This window comes from Leucoraja erinacea, chromosome 5, assembly GCF_028641065.1.
Source record: "Leucoraja erinacea ecotype New England chromosome 5, Leri_hhj_1, whole genome shotgun sequence".
Classification (NCBI taxonomy): domain Eukaryota; kingdom Metazoa; phylum Chordata; class Chondrichthyes; order Rajiformes; family Rajidae; genus Leucoraja; species Leucoraja erinaceus.
In genome coordinates this window covers 29,216,910-29,239,993 of record NC_073381.1, presented here as the reverse complement: position 1 = coordinate 29,239,993, position 23,084 = coordinate 29,216,910, and the positions used below count along the sequence as shown (strand labels likewise).

General features: G+C 43.5%; 1 protein-coding gene across 1 annotated transcript; it reads right to left on the bottom strand.

Moving 5' to 3' along the window:
* Positions 1-8,414: 8,414 nt before the first annotated feature.
* Positions 8,415-22,504, bottom strand: klf11a (Kruppel-like factor 11a). Its single transcript, XM_055635300.1, has 4 exons — positions 22,245-22,504; positions 20,575-20,829; positions 18,568-19,552; positions 8,415-9,102 (listed from the first exon to the last, which is right to left on the bottom strand). Exons 1-4 carry the CDS (start codon positions 22,293-22,295, stop codon positions 8,810-8,812), a joined length of 1,584 nt encoding a protein of 527 aa, XP_055491275.1. The 5' UTR covers positions 22,296-22,504; the 3' UTR covers positions 8,415-8,809.
* Between the last annotated feature and the right edge of the window lie 580 nt (positions 22,505-23,084).

The window sequence follows — 23,084 nt, the reverse complement described above, 5'->3', positions numbered from 1 at the left end:
CTCTGCTCGAGAGAACTGTTGGTGATTGATCACGAAGCATAACTAAGCCTGAGATCAGTGGATTATAGTTTGATAGTTTAGTTTAGTGTCATGTGTACCAAGGTACAGTGAAAAGCTTTTGTTGTGTGCTAACCAGTCAGCGTTATGCGTACTTAGGGAATGCTGGATTTTGCAGGAAAAATGGAGTTAATGAAAGTAATCAGCCCTGGTTTTATTGAAATATGGAGCGTTCTTGAGGAGCATCTTAGTCTATTCATGCCATTTTAATTTGTTATTATGACTTGACCTTTAACTGATTACATGGAAGGTCAGAAAGAAGGTACCATTGGATGTAAAGAGCCATCCAGGGTTGTAATAGGAGGAGTTAATATTTGGCATTTCTACCATCTGCTCTGAGGCTTACAGTTCTTTACAGTGCAAACAAATGTGCAGGATAATGGAGACACTCAAATATTATTGAATAATATTGCTCAGATGACATGGCAAAGACTCGAGAGGTTTAGTGGGACAGAACAGGAGGACAATTTCCCAGCACAGGTCAGAAAAACCTGGCTCCAAACTGCGAATAACTTAAAAGGTGGAAGAATGTACAGCGTCAGGAATGGATTCCTTTGGTAGGAATATGTTGCAAACTCCAGGACATTGAGCCCACTGAAGGAGCAGGTAGAAACCCAGGCTAGGTTACAAATTAAGCATCCAGACCACCTCCCATCCAAAAATCTGAATCTGAGGCAATATGCTGCAATGAATGAATGGAGCGACTGGGCTTGTATTCACTGGAATTTAGAAGGATGAGAGGGAATCTTATAGAAACATATAAAACTATTAAGGGATTGGACACAATAGATGCAGGAAACATGTCCCCGATGTTGTGGGAGTCCAGAACCAGGGTCCACAGTTAAAGAATAAGGGGTAGGCCATTTAGAACTGAGATGAGTAAAAACTTTTTCACACAGAGAGTTGTGAATCTATGGAATTCTCTGCCTCAGAAGGAAGTGGAAGCTGATTCACTAGATGCATTCAAGAGAGAGTTAGACATAGCTCTTAGGGCTAGCGGAATGCATGGGGTACTGATTGTGATCAGCCATGATCACATTGAATGGCTCGAAGGGCCTACTCCTGCTCCTATTGTATATGTATCCATGTATCATTCACCCTGGAACTCTCACGCCACTTCCTTGGATCAGGATTTATTGAGCAGTGTTTAGATCTCTCAGACATACGGCTTTAGATAGGACAAAAAAAGGCATTCTCGAAGAACAATATACTGCAAGCACACATAGGAAAAACACATCAACTGGGAGCAAAAGAACGATCCCTCCAATTCACTGAGACAGTAAAAGTAATGTTCATCCAATTGTATTTTGTAGCTCAGGACGTCAATGCAGGCAGTATAATTTACCCAAGGTACAAACTCCCTGTAGTTTTCTCTGCAATCTGCCATCATTACTGCCATCCTGGGTACATCTGAGACTAAAATGATGACTAATCTGTGGTTGATTGCAGCCTTGTTCCATCATTTCTGAACCGTAAACCACTTCGCAAGCACTGTGTCAGCTTGCTGAAGCCAGCAAGTACGTCATGCACATTATTCCTGGCACTATCATGGGGTGTGGTCTCTCTGCAAGGAAAACAGTTAGTCACACTGTGTAAACCTCTGCTGAAAGCCCAGCAACCACCTCAAAAGCATGCTCTTGGGCTGAACATTGTTCAAAGTCCTGACACATCATTAAAGCCAGTAAAAATAGGCTGATTGCGGGGGGAAAAGAAAGGCCCATAGGAACATAGTCACAAATGTCTTGGCGTTATACTTGGCTCACTTGAACATTAATGGAGCTCGCAGACTTTAAGGCATGAACTGCCGACTAAATGTCTCTCTTAAATATTCCATTGCCCTAATATAAACCATGGGGAGAATCCACCTCTGACTGAGAAGATCAGGTTGAGAAGGATGAGGCTCGCTGGTCACCTCCACCGCCACCCAGAAATGTCAGCAAACGAGGTTATGCTGTGGGAACCCACCCATGGAACACGTGACAGCCAATCAAGACGATGCTGAAGACGTTGATGGAAGACGCATGTGTAGAGACAAAAGAGGAGCTCGCCAGCTGCATGGAGGACGGAGATGTGTGGTGCTTCCGTCACCGTGCCCGTCGGAAACCAGCGCCACTGCGTGGCTAATGTTTTCAACGGTGATGAATGAATGAATGAAATTGCAAGCAAAAAATACACTACAACATTTTGAAAAAGATATTTTTTTCACTATTTTTCTACCCGTTTCATTTAAAATCCCTGATCATAAGCATTGGTTAAAACTTACTTTCAACTGAATATTTATTGGTGCCAACATTGTTATTATAAATATACAAGTAACAATCTTTGCTTCTTACAACAATACAGGGAGGCCTTTCAGCCCGTCGGGTCTACACATACTCCCGCCTAAGCAGTTAAACAAAGTTTTTGATCAGCCTGGTTAAATAATTTGACCATCCATTGATATATAGACACCAAACAATTCAACCAATACTTGTTTTTCCATGAATTTCTATGTGACATGGAAGAGTCACAGAAACAAGAAACAGAGGAGTCACAGGAACAGAAACAATGGTTCTGAACTTAAAGAAAGGTAACTTTGAGGGTATGAGACGTGAATTGGCCAAGATTGACTGGCAATTAATTCTAAAAGGGTTGACGATGGATATGCAATGGAAGACATTTAAAGACTGCATGGATGAACTACAAAAATTGTTCATCCCAGTTTGGTAAAAGAATAAATCAGGGAAGGTAGTGCATCCGTGGATAACAAGGGAAATCAGGGATAGTATCAAAGCGAAGGATGATGCGTACAAATTAGCCAGAAAAAGCAGCATACCGGAGGACTGGGAGAAATTCAAAGACCAGCAGAGGAGGACAAAGGGCTTAATTAGGAAAGGAAAAATAGATTATGAAAGAAAACTGGCAGGGAACATAAAAACTGACTGCAAGTTTTTATAGATATGTGAAAAGAAAGAGATTAGTTAAAACAAATGTAGGTCCCTTGCAGTCAGAAACAGGTGAGTTGATCATGGGGAACAAGGATATGGCGGACCAATTGAATAACTACTTTGGTTCCGTCTTTAATAAGGAAGACATAAATAATCTGCCGGAAATAGCAGGGGACCGCGGGTCAAAGGAGTTAGAGGAATTGAGTGAAATCCAGGTTAGTCGGGAAGTGGTTGGGTAAATTGAATGGATTAAAGGCCGATAAATCCCCAGGGCCAGATAGGCCGCATCCCAGAGTACTTAAGGAAGTAGCTCCAGAAATAGTGGATGCATTAGTAATAATCTTTCAAAACTCTTTAGATTCTGGAGTAGTTCCTGAGGATTGGCAGGTAACAAATGTAACCCCACTTTTTAAGAAGGGAGGGAGAGAGAAAACGGGGAATTACAGACCAGTTAGTCTAATATCGGTAGTGGGGAAACTGCTAGAGTCAGTTATTAAAGATGGGATAGCAGCACATTTGGAAAGTGGTGAAATCATTGGACAAAGTCAGCACGGATTTACGAAAGGTAAATCATGTCTGACGAATCTTATAGAATTTTTCGAGGATGTAACTAGTAGCGTGGATAGGGGAGAACCAGTGGATGTGGTGTATCTGGACTTCCAGAAGGCTTTCGACAAGGACCCACATAAGAGATTAGTATACAAACTTAAAGCACAAGGCATTGGGGGTTCAGTATTGATGTGGATAGAGAACTGGCCGGCAAACAGGAAGCAAAGAGTAGGAGTAAACAGGTCCTTTTCACAATGGCAGGCAGTGACTAGTGGGGTACCGCAAGGCTCAGTGCTGGGACCCCAGCTATTTACAATATATATTAATGATCTGGATGAGGGAATTGAAGGCAATATCTCCAAGTTTGTGGATGACACTAAGCTGGGGGGCAGTGTTAGCTGTGAGGAGGATGCTAGGAGACTGTAAGGTGACTTGGATAGGCTGGGTGAGTGGGCAAATGTTTGGCAGATGCAGTATAATGTGGATAAATGTGAGGTTATCCATTTTGGTGGTAAAAACAGGAAAGCAGACTATTATCTAAATGGTGGCCGATTAGGAAAAGGGAAGATGCAGCGAGACATGGGTGTCATGGTACACCAGTCATTGAAAGTGGGCATGCAGGTGCAGCAGGCAGTGAAGAAAGCGAATGGTATGCTAGCTTTCATAGCAAAAGGATTTGAGTATAGGAGCAGGGAGGTTCTACTGCAGTTGTACAGGGTCTTGGTGAGACCGCACCTGGAGTATTGCGTACAGTTTTGGTCTCCAAATCTGAGGAAGGACATTATTGCCATAGAGGGAGTGCAGAGAAGGTTCACCAGACTGATTCCTGGGATGTCAGGATTGTCTTATGAAGAAAGACTGGATAGACTTGGTTTATACTCTCTAGAATTTAGAAGATTGAGAGGGGATCTTATAGAAACTTACAAAATTCTTAAGGGGTTGGACAGGCTAGATGCAGAAAGATTGTTCCCGATGTTGGGGAAGTCCAAGACAAGGGGTCACAGCTTAAGGATAAGGGGGAAATCCTTTAAAACCGAGATGAGGACAACTTTATTCACACAGAGAGTGGTGAATCTCTGGAACTTTCTGCCACAGAGGGTAGTTGAGGCCAGTTCATTGGCTATATTTAAGAGGGAGTTAGATGTGGCCCTTGTGGCTAAGGGGATCAGAGGGTATGGAGAGAAGGCAGGTACGGGATACTGAGTTGGATGATCAGCCATGATCATATTGAACGGCGGTGCAGGCTCGAAGGGCCGAATGGCCTACTCCTGCACCTAATTTCTATGTTTCTAGTATTTAAGCCAAATCTTTGTCAAGACCGAGGTGCAAATCCTTACCTCATCTCAAGCAGCCATTAAGGGATAGGAAGTGAACATCCAACGGTTCTCAATTTGTGCCCCATGATCATATTGAATGGCGGTGCAGGCTCGAAGGGCCGAATGGCCTACTCCTGCATCTAATTTCTATGTTTCTATGTTTCTAAACTCACTTAAAAATCCCTTCCTCACAATTGTGATTTTTCTCTCCATCCCCTTCCCAGTTCTCCCACTAGTCTTACTGTCTCCGACTACATTCTACCTTTGTCTCGCCCCCTCCCCGGACATCAGTCACAAGAAGGGTCTCGACCTGAAACGTCGCCTATTCCTTCTCTCCAGAGATGCTGCCTGTCCCGCTGAGTTACTCCAGCATTTTGTGTCTACCTGTGATTTATCCAATGTACATTTAAAATATCGTAACGCAAAATCATTACAGGTTAAATGGAAAGGAATCTCCAGCAATAGCGTAGTATACGCAGGAAAAAGATTCTGTAGTTTTGGTGTTTGTTCCTTTCGTTCCAGTGTGTCAGTGGCTGAGAGGCAATGCAGAAATAACAACAACAACCGCACCTATTTAGATTGAGAAGATAACGTAGCAAAGAGGTAGATTTCAAGGAGGAAGGACAGGCAGGAAAATCGGTAGGTTTGGGATTTGCACCTGAAGACACTGGAGGAATTAAAAAACCACAGATGCGTCAACTTTACAAATGGCATCAAACAGCAGCAACATTGTAAAAATAATTTTTTGGCATGATGATTACGTTTGTGCTGGCTAACTTTAGTGACTTTTAAAAGGCAAAAACATATATTTGCACAATTATGAACTATACAGGAACCCAGCTGTAATCTCTGCTTTTCAAGCACACAAATACAAAGAGCAATTATGAATCTAGGTCTCTAAATCTTTGGTCTGAGCCTGATAACACCTACCCTCGTCATCACACAATTAAACCAGTTCCTCTAATTCCCATGAAGGATACACAATTATCTTATGATGGAGTTAACCCTGATTAGAATAGAATAGAATAGAATGCCATTTATTGTCACTTAAACAACAAGTTTCAAACAAAATTTTGTTCCTGCAGTCACAACAGCAAAAAACCAAAACACACAATTAACACAATTCCACACAAACATCCATCACAGTGAATCTCCAAACACTTCCTCACTGTGATGGAAGGCAAAAGTCTGATCTCTTCCCTGTTCTCTGTTCTTTATTCTTCTCCCACAGTCAAGCAGTCAGACTGCTGCATCGAGCCGATCGAGGCTCTTGATGTTGAGTCCCCGGCAGGCGATAGTAGGTCCCGCGGCTGTTTAAGCTGCTCTGGGCGGTGTAAGGCCTTGCTCCGGATCGGTTTTAAACCCCTCGATTCGGGCGAGCGAAGTTGTCGTTGCGGAAGCTCCGAAAAGCAGTCGCCCACCAGGGACCCACGAGCTCCTGATGTTACCGTCCACAGGGCCTGCAGCTGAAGCCTCCGAAGCACCGAAGTCGGGTCGAAGCCGCGCGCCACCACAGCGAAGTCAGCCAGCTCCTCAATGGTGAGTCCGCAGGCTCTGCGACTGGAGCCCCAGGTAGATTCCGGTTGGAGGCCGCCGGCTCCACGATGTTAGGCCCCAACGACAACGGGGACTTGACAGGGAAAAGGTCGCGTCCCCGTACAGGGAAGAGATTCAAAAGTTTCCCCGCCCCCCCCACATATACACAGCTAAAAAATAAAGTAAAACTTAAAGCAAAGACATACACCTAACAGGACAAATAGAAAGAAAAGACAGACGGACTGCAGGCGAGCCGCCACATCTTGGGATCTGATTACTTTATAGGTCATAGAGGCAGAATTAGGCCATTCGGCCCATCGTGTACTCTGCCATTCAATCATGGCTGATCTATCTTTCCCTCTCAACCTCATTCTCCTGCCTTCTCCCCATGCTCATCACATTTTCACTGAACCTGTCCCTCTCATTAATAAAGCTGCTGTAAAATAGTTTTTTTTTTGTTTTTTATTTATTTTATTAGAAGTTAATACAGTACAAAACAGTACAGTGGAACCTAATTTTAGGTGCCAACTATGTCATACCGTAATCCATTCTATGTACAACCTCTAGTTTTATGTTATGAAAAGGAAGTAAGCAAGACAAGAAAAAGAAAACAATAGAAAGAAGAAAAAGTGGAAAAATAGATGGTAGAGAGTAGAAAAACGTGAAGTGTGTATATAAAAAATAAAAATAAAAATAAAAAGTGGAAAGTAGAAATAGGAGAGGAGGCCCCTTAAAAGAGAATTTTTCAAATCTTTATTCGGAGATGTAGATCTATCCACGGCATGAACTGAAATCAGCAATCTTTACGGTACCGCTGCATCACCTGATTCCAAAAAGTCGATGAAAGGAGACCAACTCCTTAAGAATTGGTCATATTTATCTATTAGTCGGAGTCTCATTTCTTCAAGGCGTGCTATGTCCATCATATTCCTAATCCACATTTTAACAGTTGGTATGGTTGTATTTTTCCAAAATTTAAGTATCAATTTCTTTCCAATTATTAACCCATAATTAAAAAAAACATTTTGGTCTTTATTTAAATTGGTATCTTCTCCTATTATTCCAAATATAATCCATTCCGTTTTGGGTTCTATTCTTGACTTGAAAAGCTTTGTAAATATATCAAATATATCACTCCAAAATTTATTCAACTTTGTACATCCTACAAATGAATGTGTTATATTAGCGTTTTAAAACAAACATTTATCGCATCTGGGAGAGACGTTTGGATAAAATGTATTCAAACTCGTTTTTGAATAATATAGTCTATGTGATAATTTGAATTGAATTAAATTATGTCTTGCATTAATAGAACAGTTATGTGTATTCATCAAATACTTTTCCCATCTATCCTTTGAGATCTTTATCATTAGCTCATGTTCCCAATCTTCCCTTAGTGCTTCTGTTGAGGGTGATTCTCTATTTAATATATTATTATAAAGGTATGATATTAATTTTTGTGAATGCTGCTGTAAAATAGTTTCCAGCAATTTTTAACTTCAGATTTCCACAGATACAGCCTGACCTGTTGAATGTTTCCAGCATTTTCTGTCTTTATTTCAGATTTCCAGCATCTAGTCATTTTGATTTTCATCACCCAATTTCTATTGTGAACCATTGACTTTATAAAAAGATACAGCCTATCCAGTCACCATCGTTGATGTTTCACACAGCCTCACGCAATGTGCAATATACAGCCTACAGAGGCAATGTAGAAATAACAAGCGCTGCACCTATTTAGACTTAGTGTAGTAAACACATTTGTTAAGATTCACAGAAAGATTATTTCTGCCAGGAGGAAATAAAACTATACATTTTGCCATTTAGTATAATGGGCAGAGTTCCAAGATGTGAATGATATTAAATAAATAAAGTGTTTGCAAAATAGTATGCGATATGTAAAAATTAGTCATTCCAACTCTTAGCCTGTCGGTTGTGAATTGCAGTGGGTTAGAATGTCGAAGGGGGCAGCACAAAATCATTGCTTCACAACAATAAGAGTTTACTGTCGTTCTTGTATGGGGAAAATTGCCAGACGACAAAAAATTCTCATTGGTCATACATGAAAATTATTTTATTAAATAGAGGAAGTATACAATGTGCATAGCAAATACTATTTACAATACACTTAAAATGTTTAGAATATAATGAGGATTTTCCATGATAGAATTTCCCTGTGCTCCGTGCATTACAAGTGAGGAGAAATCCAACCTTATGTGCGCCAGATTTTGATGTTCATTCAACCTGTTTATAAAGATGTCCTTACCACTCGCATACATCGGAAAGATAAAGTTATACTTTGAGAGTGCGGTAAAGCATATGGCGGTCAGAGATACGCGAGCACTCATCAGACATCAGTCAACAGCTGCTTCAGTTCCTGTTGATAACTCACTTAGTGCAAATTTTGTCAGCAAGTCATCTCATTCAGGTGGACGTTGTTGGAGGAAGCAGTACGTTTTTCACAGAGATGGCCGAAGGTGCGGAAATAGCTATCTTGTTCAGCTTGTTGACCTCGGCCTGCCAGTTGGGGACTTTCTTTGTGGTCATGTGTCGACGTGCGTGCTTGGTGAGATGATCGCTGCGCATGAAGCGCCGATCACAGACGGGGCACATGAACTTCTTCTCTCCTGTGTGAGTCCTGCGGTGGCGTGACAGTTCATCTGAGCGAGCAAACTTTTTGTCACATCCTTCCCAGTTGCAGTTAAATGGTTTCTCGCCTGAAAAGATAAAGCCTGGCATTAGAATTGTGCTTCATCAATAGTTCTACAAGACGCAGGTGTGGCCACACTTTATATTAATACAAACAAAAGTAAGTTTATTTACAGGTATATAATAATGGCCATAACACTATTCCAAGAAGGTGTCAACCTAAAAAGATATACACGTAGCAAAGCTGAAAGTTGTTACTTTAATCCAGGGCTGTGGAGTCAGAGTCATCGAGTTGGAGCAACTTTGGTGCTGCTGGAGTCAGAGTTGGTAAAAAAGTCCTGACTCCGACCTCAACATAAATTTCAGAGACTAAGCAAATCGGAAAAAATCCCTAATTTCCCAAGATAGCAAGTTTGAAATCTAAGCCCCTTTCTCAACGGCAAAGAAAAGTCCAACCAGATCTGCTGTTTTTGAATATTTTACAATAACTGCAGACGAAAAACATTTTGTGTGTCAGTGTATAATAGAAGATGATGATGGTGAAAGATTGTGTGAAACAAAACTCAGTTGTTTCTCTGGCTCTGATAAAAATGCTCCAACAAGAGCTTCAAATTTGAAAAGACATTTGCAGCGATTCCACCCGAAAATTTGAGAAGATGTAAATGAGAAAGATACAAGATCCAATAACAATCTTATAACTACATTAAAGTCAGCAAAAAAACCCCAAATCTCCTGAGGGACAACCCGGACAAGCATCACTTACAAGGTTCAGGGGTCAGGTTCAAGTCAGGCTGTCACTCTACTCAACAACGTACCTCGGTGACTGCCAATCACCACCCCCCCCGGACACTTATTATTATTTATTCAAATCATTTGCTATGTCGCTGTTCCAGGGAGATGCTAATTGCATTTCGTTGTCTCTGTACTGTACACTGACAATGACAATTAAAATTGAATCTGAATCTCTGAAGTTCAAGTGAGTGAGTTTATTGTCATGTGTCCCTGATAAGACAATGAAATTCTTGCTTTGCTTCAGCACACAGAACATAGTAGGCATTTACTACAAAACAGATCAGTGTGTCCACATACCATAATATAAATATATTACTACAGACAAAGTAACTGTAACAATGACCACAGAAATGTTTAAGAAACACTTTCATGAACTTGTTGTAAGAAATGGTGTAGCCTAAACTTTATTTTCACCACCAGCCTTTCTAGGCCTAAATGGAGAAATTAGGCCTACAAACTCTCTGGCAAGGGAGAGCATCACAAAACTTATACTTGAAGAAGCCAAGAATGAAAAGAAAGCTTTGAAAAACTCTGAAGGGGATGATTCATGTTCATTAAAATGGATGCCACCACTCGTCACAGAGTTAACTATGTTGCCATCAATGCTAGATTTGTTGATGAAAACGATAAAACAATAATTCGGACATTCGGAGTAAAGGACATCAAGGCACATCATGAGAGCATTTATCTCCCGAACTAAGTGGAAGAAATTTTGAAAGATTTTGAAATGAAGAAAGACCAGATTCTATGCATCGTCACTGATAATGCTTCAAATATGCTAAGCACAATAGAAAAGATGAATAAAGTTGAAGAAGAAAAAGTCACTACTGAAAGGGAGATCTCTGGTGCTGATTCTGAAACTGAACAGAACAGAATGATGAAACTTTAGATGATATTGTTGAGGAGGCATCTCTGCTCTGCCTAATCCAAGATATGCACTGTGCTGTACATACATTGCAACTAGCAATAAGAGATGGATTGAAAGAACGCCATGCAGCTACTCTGATAAGGGAAGGCAAGTAGCCACAGCAACCAGGAGCTCTAAAATTGATGCTATCCTCCAGAGGAAAGGGAGTTATTTTGGACCAAACAACTCGCTGGGGCAGCACATATATGATGGTTAAGATTTGCTTGACCTAAAATCCTTTCTAGAAGACTTGATAATCCCAGTGTCTTACTGACTAAAAGTCAATGGAGGTTGGTATCACAATTAGAAGCTCTGCTTGCTCACCCTTATGCAGTCACCAAAAAGCTGCAAGCAGAGGATTTATCTCCTGGTACATTCCCATGGGAGTGGAAATTTTTTATATTTCACCTATCCAAAACTGGAGGATTCATTGCTGAAGGAATTGTGTCGTCAATGAAGAAAAGAGAGGGTCTGCTACTTCAAAATCAGATCTTGTTAGCTGCTGTCTACGTAGAGCTAATAGGACTTGATGTTTCAATCCCTGTAGTAAGACGGCTCTCCTGATATTTGCAGTGGAATAGGAGTGGTGAAAGGTAGGGTAGGTACGTCATCGGGGTCATCAGGTGGGGACCCTCCTTCTTTGACGTTTCATTGATAAGCCCACAACATCTCCAGAGAGCTCAACGGTGATACCTGGCGTCCCAGTTACACCCCCTCAGTTCCATACCCTCCTGTCTTCATCTTGCAGACCAATTGTTCTCTCTCCTTGTGATCCAAATCCAATTGCTGCTTTTTTCTGCAGAATTTGATAATGACTTGATTGCTTGTTGGAGGGAGTGACCCCTCACCCCCATTTTCTTTAATAGACTGGTCATAGATGTAGCAACAAATCCCCTGCATCCCACTTCGACAGGGAAAATCTTGGTCTTCCGGGCATTCTGGGAAGCTTCAGTTGCCAGAATACTTGGTCTTTTTCCTCTCATAAGCTTCTTCAACACCATCTTCCCATGGAACTGTCAATTCCACAACGTATGCCAACTTGGCTGTTGTGGACCACAGGACCATGTCTGGCCTGAGTGTTGTAGCCACAATGTCTGGGGGAAACACAAGCCTTTTTTCCAAGTCCACTTAGATTTTCCAATCCCGAGCAGGCTGCAGAATGCTTGCATCCATTGATGTTATCTTGTGCTCTGGAGGTTGGCCTGCTGGTACAAATGTTGTGAAGTAGATATTTCCTGCCGATGTGGGTGGGGAAACATTTGTGATCGTTCGCCTCTGTTCCAGGATTGATGCCAGCTGTCTGAGAACTTGGTTATGCTGCCAAGTGTAACACCCTTGGCTGAGGCTCATAGTGCATCCTGTTAAAATGTGCCTTAGTGATGCAGGTGTTTGACAAAGGGAGCAAGCGGGATCTTCTCCGAACCACTGCTTCAGGTTCTGGGGTGATGGTAGAACAACATAAGTGGCTCTGATGACAAAACTTAGTCGAGATCCATCCATTTGCCAGATGTCACGCCAGCTGAGTTTCTTCTTTTCCAGGCTCTCGCAGTTGGTCCATTGGCCCTGCTTGGCCATTGAGACGGCCTTGGCGTGTCGTTCTGCCTCCTCCCGTCTTCTCACCTCCTCCACCATGGGCCGTCTCTTCTGCACTGATGTTGCCTTGTGTCATTAAGGAGCTTTTCGGACGAGCCCGAGCCCGGCTCTCCCGTGTTGGACTTGGCCAACCACATCCTGGAAATGAAGAGCAGACTTAGCACTCTGAACGGCTTCAGATGGGGCCCACTTCCTCCCCGTTGCCACACGGGGGCACTGTTTGAATAACAGTATCTTTAGATTAATTGAGGGTCATGAACCAACCTTGCGTTAGAGCATTTGAACTCTTCCACAAGCCCTGCAATGGGTAATTCTAATTCGCCACTCCCGTACAGCCCAACAGCACTTAAGCATCGTGGAAGTCGAAGCCACTGTTTCATATGTGTGCTGATCATTCTTTCCAGCTTGATAGGTATTTGATGGTAACATGATGGTATATTTTTTTGAGTTGATCAAACTGCTCGGTATCCTTGAGCTTTGCATCATACCATCGGCCCTAACTCTTCACTGGCATTTCTGAAGCATATTCGTATTCCGTCAATGTGAAATCTTTGATCCTTGACTTGACCTTTGACAATGGAGATGCTTCTGCACTTGCTGGGTTTCATCTTCATCCTTGCCCATGTGATGTTTTGATGAAGTTTTTCCAGAAGTCTCTTGGTGCAGGGGACAGTTGTCGTTAGTGTTGTTATGTCGTCCATATCGGCTTGTATAGGTGGTAACCGCTAACCACACTGTAGCTGTTTTCCACCCACAACCCATTTTGATAATGAGCTCCATAGAAACATAAACATAGAAACATAGAAATTAGGTGCAGGAGTAGGCCATTCGGCCCTTCGAGCCTGCACCGCCATTCAATATGATCATGGCTGATCATCCAACTCAGTATCCCGTACCTGCCTTCTCTCCATACCCCCTGATCCCCTTAGCCACAAGGGCCACATCTAACTCCCTCTTAAATATAGCCAATGAACTGGCCTCAACTACCCTCTGTGGCAGAGAGTTCCAGAGATTCACCACTCTCTGTGTGAAAAAATTTCTTCTCATCTCGGTTTTATATCCTTAAGCTGTGACCCCTTGTCCTGGACTTCCCCAACATCGGGAACAATCTTCCTGCATCTAGCCTGCCCAACCCCTTAAGAATTTTGTAAGTTTCTATAAGATCCCCTCTCAATCTCCTAAATTCTAGAGAGTATAAACCAAGTCTATCCAGTCTTTCTTCATAAGACAGTCCTGACATCCCAGGAATCAGTCTGGTGAACCGTCTCTGCACTCCCTCTATGGCAATAATGTCCTTCCTCAGATTTGGAGACCAAAACTGTATGCAATACTCCAGGTGTGGTCTCACCAAGACCCTGTACAACTGCAGTAGAACCTCCCTGCTCCTATACTCAAATCCTTTTGCAATGAAAGCTAACATACCATTCGCTTTCTTTACTGCCTGCTGCACCTGCATGCCTACCTTCAATGACTGGTGTACCATGACACCCAGGTCTCGCTGCATCTCCCCCTTTCCCAATCGGCCACCATTTCGATAATAGTCTGCTTTCCCGTTTTTGCCACCAAAATGGATAACCTCACATTTATCCACATTATACTGCATCTGCCAAACATTTGCCCACTCACCAAGCCTATCCAAGTCACCTTGCAGTCTCCTAGCATCCTCCTCACAGTTAACACTGCCCCCCAGCTTAGTGTCATCCGCAAACTTGGAGATATTGCCTTCAATTCCCTCCATTGCCATAGTGAAGGCCAATGGGGACATGGTGCACCCCGCCATGATACCTACTTTTCATTTCACTGCACATCTCGTATGTGTATGTGACAAATAAACTTGACTTGACTTGACTTCCAGTGGTTGTACGCTGTGGTAAAGTTTGACGTTGTGAGACAAAATTGCAGATCCTGGAAGTAGTTTTTAAAAAAAAATCAGGTTTGTTATTATTGCAGGCACCTTAAAGAATTCAAAAGCAGTCCACAGTAGCGAATGAGGAACTGATCCATAGGCGTTAGCCAGGTCGACGAACAAGACATAGAAACATAGAAAATAGGTGCAGGAGTAGGCCATTCAGCCCTTCGAGCCTGCACCGCCATTCAATATGATCATGGCTGATCATCCAACTCAGTATCCTGTACCTGCCTTCTCTCCATACCCCCTGATACCTTTAGCCACAAGGGCCACATCTAACTCCCTCTTAAATATAGTCAATGAACTGGCCTCAACTACCTTCTGCGGGAGAGAATTCCAGAGATTCACCACTCTCTGTGTGAAAAATGTTTTCCTCATCTCGGTCCTAAAAGATTTCCCCCTTATCCTTAAACTGTGACCCCTTGTTCTGGATTTCCCCAACATCGGGAGCAATCTTCCTGCATCTAGCCTGTCCAACCCCTTAAGACATGCAGATTCTTTTGCTCTTTCTTAGCAGTCTGGATTTGATGCCATATGACGCTGGTATGTTCAAGGCATCACGAGAAGCCTGCTATGCCAGACTTTAGGATTGACGTGTCAATGAAATGGTTTTGTTTCAGATACTTTGTAAGTCTTTTCATCACCACACAGGTGGGCCTGCTTCCTATTTGACAACATGACTAACGGTTGTTACAATCGGTAAGAGCAAAGCATGATTTGGATTAAGGGGCTTAATTTTGTTTGCTGAAATATACTGAAAATTGATTTGTCCCCAATGTCACCAATTACAACGTAAAAAGAATGACCACAGTGCTTCCGTGCAGTAACATCTGGCCAGAATTCAACTGGGGCTAATAGTAGATAAATAGATAAATGGAGTTTAGAAGGATGAAGGGCAATCTTATAGAAACATATAAAATTATAAAAGGGCTGGACAAGCTAGATGCAGGAAAATTGTTCCCAATGTGGGGCCAGGCCACAGTCTTTGAATAAAGGGGAGGTCATTTAAGACTGAGGTGAGAAAAAACATTTTCACCCAGAGAGTTGTGAATTTATGGAATTCCCTGCCACAGAGGGCAGTGGAGGCCAAGTCACTGGATGGATTTAAGAGAGAGTTAGATAGAGCTCTAGGGGCTAGTGGAGTCAAGGGATATGGGGAGAAAGCAGGCATGGGTTATTGCTAGGGGACGATCAGCCATGATCACAATGAATGGCGGTGCTGGCTTGAAGGGCCGAATGGCCTCCTCCTGCACCTATTTTCTATGTTTTTATGTAACACGTGCCATTTCAATGCAGGCTCCAAGAATTTCAATCTCCAAGAAGAGAGAATCAATTCAATTCCCCATGACATTTAATGGCAACAGCATTGTTAAATACCTTGCCATCAACATCCTGAATATCATCACTGGCCAATGGTCAACAGGAGGAGCCACATTACACGGTACCGCTTCAGGAACGGGTCCAGAGGTCCTGCGATAAATGATTCATTACCCGATTTAAAAAGTCTTTTCGCCCTCAACAAGGTACATCAGGCCAGTAATGACATGCTCTCCTCGTGCCTGGATAAATGTAGCTTCATTGAGACCTGACACCAATGAAGTCAACCACACTCCTCCTCCCCTTTCTCTCCCACAGCCTTCTTTCTTCCCCCCCTCTCCACCCCTGTGACCCACCTGGACTTGCAACCATTTCTCCCCTCCCTACATTCCTTCCTCCGGCTTCACAATTCACAACTCTTTCATCTCAGGCCTGTTTTCAAACCATCTGCTTATCAGACTCCTCCCCTCCCCATGTTCACCTATTACCTGCCACGCTTAGTTCTGCCCCTCCTCTCTTCTCGTGTTCTTTATCCCACCCCTTTATAATCAGTCTAAAGGTCCCAAACCAAAACGTCACCTATCCATGTTCTCCAGAGATGCTGCCAGCCTTACTCCAGCACTTTGTCTTTTGTAAACCAGCATCCGCAATTCCTGGTTTCTACCAAAGAAGTTACACAATGAATGCAGCCTCAGAATTAAGGGGCGCTCTTTTAGAAAGAAGGTGAGGAGGAACTTCTTTAATCAGAGGGTAATCTGTACAACTCATTGCCACAGAGGGCTGTGGAGGCCACGTCAGTGGATATTTTTAAGGCAGAGATAGACAAATTCTTGATTAGAATGTGTGTTAAGGGTTATGGGGAGAAGGCAGGAAACATGGGATTAGATCAGCTACAATTGAATGGCATAGATCCGATGGGCCAAATGGCCTAATTCTACTCCTATAACTTGTGATTAGCAATGCAATTTTAAACATTTATTTCCTCTACCCCTGCTACTGAGTCATGGAGCTGCACAGATATGGAAACAGGCTATTCAGCCCAACCATCCATGCAGACCAAGTTTGCATTCTGGACTAGTCCCATTTGCTTGTATTTGTCCAGATGAAAGTTGTAATTGTATTCACTCTTATAGCCCCTCTGGAGGCTTCTGAATGAAAGAGTGGCAATGTTTAATAGCCACATGCAGCAAAGCACCAACTCTTCATCAAACCTGTGTGTTCTCTAGTCTCTAGGACAACCGCAGCAGATGCATGGGAATAGCACAACATCCAGGACATAACACCGACCTGGACATATATTGCCCTTTGACCCATGTAGCTGGGTTAACACCCTGGGACTGTGAGAGCACTTTTACAAGATAGTAGGTGACTCACCACCCCCTCTACAACAGAAATCAGGGACTGTCAATATAAAAGGTTCAAAGGTTCAAAGGATATTTTATTGTCACGTGTACCAATTAAGGTACAATGAAACTTGATTTACCAGGCAGCCATACTAAAGAAAGCAACAAGACACACAACTACATAAAAGTTAACATAAACATCCACAACAGCGGATTCCCCACATTCCTCACTGTGATGGAAGGTAATAAGGTCTAATCTTCTTTCCTCTTTATTCACCTGCGGATGGGGCAGTCGAACCATTAGCAGTCGGGGTGATCGAAGCTCCCACACCCGGCGATTGAATCCGCCACGTGGGGGCGTCGAAGATCCCGCGATCAAAGCTCCTGCGGCTTGGAGCTCCCAAAGTCGGTCCCTAACCAAGGGACCGTGAGCTCCATGATGGTAGAGTCCGCAGGCTCCCGCAGTTGGAGCTCAGAGGTCGATCCCCGTCAGACACCGCCAGCTCCACGACGTTAAGTCCTGCAGCCTCCTGCGGTTGGAGCTTCCAAAGTCGACCCCCAGCAAGAGGCCATTAGCTCCTCGATGTTAGGCGGCAGTGAGGGCGGAGATACAATAAGGAAAAAAAAAAGCATCTCCATCGAGGTAAGATATTAAAAAACGTCCCGGGGACGCGAGCTGATCTGGGAACTGCAGAAAACGAATTGAAAAACACGTGAAAACTAGTGCGAAAAACAACACCAAGTGTTACACTGTGGCGATAGATGTGGCCCGCCATCTGCTCACAGACATGGGTCCTGGCCCCTATGCAGAACAAGGTTGCTGACCTGACCCCTGACCTACGTCAACCGGCGTCAAGAGAAGTCAAGTAGCGACAGGCATTGTTTTCAGTTGTCGCCGACAGGGTCACAGCTTGTTGCGGTTGGACGTAGGTTGACTTCAGTTATCATAGTTTGTCGCCTGTGTGGTCGTAGGTGGTCGAAGGTGTGGTCGTCCTAAGTCGCAACGATTGGGGAGCCGGTTGTCGGTAGCTTGATGTCGACTAGGTGATAGGTTGTTGTAGCTTGTCATAGACATTGTCGTAGGGGGGGTCCAGTCACCAGTTTTTCGGAGACCTGCTACGACTATGACAGTAGCCGGCAGTTGCCTAAAAAAAGCCTAAGTGGGACATGCCTTTAACTTCCAACATTTCTGGGGAAAATATGAAAAGCTGTTTTGCTGTGTACCATTTATACAGACCCTTTTTTACCTGTGCAAAAATGAGAATGAAGGAAATAAATGCAAAGATGGTGAATATAGCATTCTTCCAGTTAGGATGTTTTGACTTTGTTTGATATATGTCAGAAGATGTAGATAGTTTGTAATTACTAGAACCATTGGGAAAAGTATTTGACTCGTGTTTTCGTTTTCTTCTGCACATTGAATCGATTTCAGCAATTTTGCTAGACTTTAATTATACAGATAAACATACAAGAACAACATTAGATGAAATTGGTCTAAATCTACTTTAGAAACCTATGAATCCAATTTTAGCATCGCATATGTAAAATAATAATAAAGTGTAATAATTTTTTAGATTAAAATTCGTATGGATAAAAACTTCACAACTCAGATCACATATTCCAGGGAATGGCATCAAATGACACAAAATATGTTTTAAACTTTAAAGTCTACCTGTGTGAGTTCGGAGATGTGCTTTTAAGTGTGAACTCTTGAAGTAGGTCTTCCGGCATCCAGTAAAATTGCATATGTAGTTACGCCGCCGAGAGAAATCCATCTGCGGTGCACAGTTTTGGCCGGACGAGACAAAGACTGGGGCGGGAGCCAGGGGCAGCAGCTTGGTGTTCCCGACTGTCATTATGGCCTGCTGAACAGGAGATGGTGATGTTAGAGTGGGCTGCGGCAGCACAAACATCACGGTCCCCTGTGACACTGACGTCCCCACCAGAAGCCGTTGAGAAACTGGAGCAGTGTGGGAAAACATTGGGTTTGCACAGTTGCTTGGTGTTTGGATCAAGGCTGAAATGATGCTACTTCCTCCTCCTCCTGTTCCGTCTCTTCCTCCCCCCTTCATGGGCAACATCTGACAGATAACAGGAGTGTTCACCACAGCTGGAGGGGGCAGAGACCTGGCTGGGTTTTGCTGTTCAGTTTCAATTTTGTTTGTTGTACAAGACGGTGTGAGGGGGAAGATTGCTGGCCGCAGCTCCTTGCAAGCTAACTTGAAGTTCTGCTGCAAACAGTTTCTGCTCTCAACGCCTGAGGCCGAACGTATCTCCTTAGTGTGCCTGCACTGAATTGCTGCTCTTCCTTTGGCCTTCGTCCCAAGGCTTTGGAGGCTCGTGCGGGGTCTCTCGGTCAGCGGCGGCGAAGGTACGTGACCGCACGGCGAATTGTCGGCTGTGTGCCGGATGACGCTGGTGGCCACTGACCGGCAATGAGGTGTAGTCGCCGCCGCCGCCCCTGACCATTCAACCACCGGAGGTCCCCGACAGGAAAACTCGTGAATGTTCACCAAAGACGGCTTCACGGCCGTGGCATTGACGGCATGGACTCCACCGTTTGCAGTGACAGTCGTGAGCTTTGTGTAGGTCATTTGTGGCACTGGTGGAGCATTTGCTGATTCAACAACACCAGGACTATGCGGTGGTGTCATACACTGTAAAGACACAGGAAACGTGACACTTAGTTTGATGCCAAGTTAAGTTCAACAACCCTTCTATAATAAGAGGTACAGCAATCTGTTCTTATTTTTTCATTACATCTGATCCTAAATAGAATCCATCAACAGCTGCAACTATAGTTACATACCAGTTTTAAAATGTAAATCACTGCCAAGTCTATCATGTTTGGTTTTGACTTCCCGATTACAAATACCGAAATTACATCCTACGAGAGAGCAGTCCTGAACTACTATCTAACTCATTGGAGACCCTCGGACTAGCTTTGATGCGACTTTACTGACTTTATCTTGCACTGAACATTACATGGAAACATAGAAAATAGGTGCAGGAGGAGGCCATTCGGCCCTTCGAGCCAGCACTGCCATTCATTGTGATCAGGGCTGATCGTCCCCAATCAATAACCCGTGCCTGCCTTCTCCCCATATCCCTTGATTACACTAGCCCCTAAAGCTCTATCTAAGTCTCTCTTAAATCCATCCTGTGATTTGGTCTCCACTGCCCTCTGTGGCAGGGAATTCCACAAATTCACAGCTCTCTGGGTGAAAACGTTTTTTCTCAACTCAGTCTTAAATAACCTCCCCTTTATTCTAAGGCTGTGGCGCCTGGTTCTGGACTCGCCCAACATTGGGAACATTTTTTCCTGCATCTAGCATGTCCAGTCCTTTTATAATTGTATATGTTTCTATAAGATACCCCCTCATCCTTCTAAACTCCAGTGAATACAAGCCTAGTCTTTTCAATCTTTCCTCATATGACAGTCCCGCCATCCCTAGGATCAATCTCGTGAACCTACGCTGCACTGCCTCAATCACAAGGATGTCCTTCCTCCTATTATTTTCTTATTTATCTGTACATTGCGAGTGGCCCGATTGTCATCATGCACTGTCTTTCCACTGACTGGTTAGTAAGCAACAAAAGCTTTTCACTGTACCTCGGTACATATGACAATAAACTAAACTAAAAATATATGCATCATTGAGAACAATCCTATACTTACGAGGAATGAAAAAGAATGGTAGTCCCTCTGCAGCATTGGAACAGATTCACAGTGCACAGAATCTGTGTCTGAAGCGGGTGTGAGTGGTCGAATTTTCACGAGATCCCCTTTTTGTGACCGTTGTCCCCAGGAACTCATACAAACAAGAGCCTCCACAGCTTCAATATCATTCTGCTCCAGTGGACTGCCAGAGGATTTTTCACTGTCATGACGTTTCCTTTCTAATATCGACTCATAAATGCCAATGATTTCAACCTGGTGGCAAAAAGCATCTCAATTTTAAAATTAAAATCCATTGTACTCCAATTAAGGCAATCATTGTTTCCTTTATACATCGTTTTATGTTATTCAATTTCTAATTACATGCAAGTTAAAAAAGTGTTCAAGAGGTACAAATTCGATTTTTCCTCAATTTGTCAGAACAGTGATAAACTACTTCAGCGATTTAGATGTAAACACCATTTGTGCATTATCAGTATATTCTCAAATTGAAATGTATGAGAATTTCATACATATCATCACACAAAAATGAAACAAAAGCAACAAAACGTAGAATCGCTCAGCAAATCAAGCAGCTTTTTCCAGTTCTGGTTCTAGGGTCTTTGGCCTGCAATATGAACCATGTTTCTCTCCCCAACAATGACTTGGCTGCAAAGCACTTCCAACATTTTCGGTTTTTGTTTCACATTTCCAGCATCTGCAGTTGTTTACTCAACTGAGAACCTGAAATTGCAGATAGACACAAAAAGTTGGAGTAACTCAGTGGGTCAGGCAGCATCTCATTTGCCTGGGAGATGCTGCCTAACTCGCTGAATTACGCCAGCGTTTTGTGTCTAACTTCGGTTTAAACCTAGGATCTTTGGTTTAAACCAGCATCTGCATTTCCTTCCAACACACGCTTACAATTACTTTATTTTACACTAGTGGATATTTCCAATTAACAACTAATTGTCATATATCATATGCATTTGGTGCTGCCAATGTGGGAAGTTGGTAAAATGCATTAAAGAGATATTGGGCTTTCGAAAGACGCGATGACCCCAAACGCCTCCAGCTCCAATTATAGAAGCATGCTTACGTCACGAAGTAACAGCATGTGAAGTCTGCATGTCTACAGAACTGTTACCAGGAAGTCCCCTCCTACAACATCTCTTTGTCCAAGAGAACAAACTCGAAAGATTGACACAGCAACTTGATATAAAATTCAACATTGTACGCATTGCTCCAAGACAATACCATTACAACTTCGCCATTTGACGGTCTGAAAGTATTTTATCTGTCAAACCCTCCCACCTTGCTACAAACATCCGAGTTCGTTTCAATGAATCATTAATCGCCAAAATATCCAAATCGGCTTAAAATATCTTATTTTCGAGAATTAAATAGCTTTATCACCTTATTTAGAAAGCACTGATTGCAATTTACGGCTCTGGCGTTACATCCAGTACTATGCTGCTCTATGTGCCCTAATACCCCAAAAGAGCGGTCCTTTACCATTGTTGCATTCAAAGCTTTTCATACATTTGCCGTAGCGGTCTAACATCTTTCTTAAAATGCAGTCTGAAGAGCAATACAAACCTTAGGTAAAATGTACAATATTCTTATTGTCATCCACCAGCATTTTAAATGTTATTGTCCTTTTAGAATTACTACAACATTAATATACTTACGTTACGTGATTCTTCCATTTCTTCAACTTGACAGGGAGAATTGCACCGCATTTTTATTATTTTAAATTAATGAAACGTTTAAAAATGAAAACAAAATAACATTGGGGGAGGAGGGAGGTTGTAGGCAAGAAGGGAGAGCCCTCGCAAATGGTAGCAATAAGAATAACAAGTTCTCTCGGGGTTGGACATAAGGATCCAGTTGCAACATGCACAGAACCACACACATTACATTGCAGCTGGCGGCCGGGCAGCGCCGGGCATCGCCGCTCCGCCAGTGGGAGACAAAGGTGTAGCAAACACCGGCCAATCGCAGGGCAGTGAGCGCGTGATCAGAGGCTGATCGCTGGCGTGGGCCCCTCCGTCACCGGCGTGATTGGCGGCAAGGCGGCGGCCGAGGCCCCGCCCTCCCCCCCTCGCCCTGCGCTCAGCCAGGTCCGCCAGCTCCACCCCCGCTGCTGCCCCTCCCTCGCCCTGCGCTCAGCCAGGTCCGCCAGCTCCACCCCCGCTGCTGCCCCTCCCTCGCCCTGCGCTCAGCCAGGTCCGCCCGCAGACGCAGGTCTCCTCTGTCAGCGAGAACCGCCTGAACTCCGCGCTGGAAACTGGGGGAAAGGTCGTGGTGCGTCGGCTCGCCTGCAACTATCACGCCCGCCGCAGTGTCAACAAGAGAGCTGGGGGGGAGGGCGTGGGGTGGGAGGTACCCACCATATGGAAGCTGTTTTCTCTTTTAAAGGATGAAGTCAGCAACTTTGTTTATGCAAGACTGTGATTAATTCTTTTTTTTCCCTCGCAGCCACTTAAAGGCGCCAATCTGTAGCAATTCCAAGGAACAATAAATATATA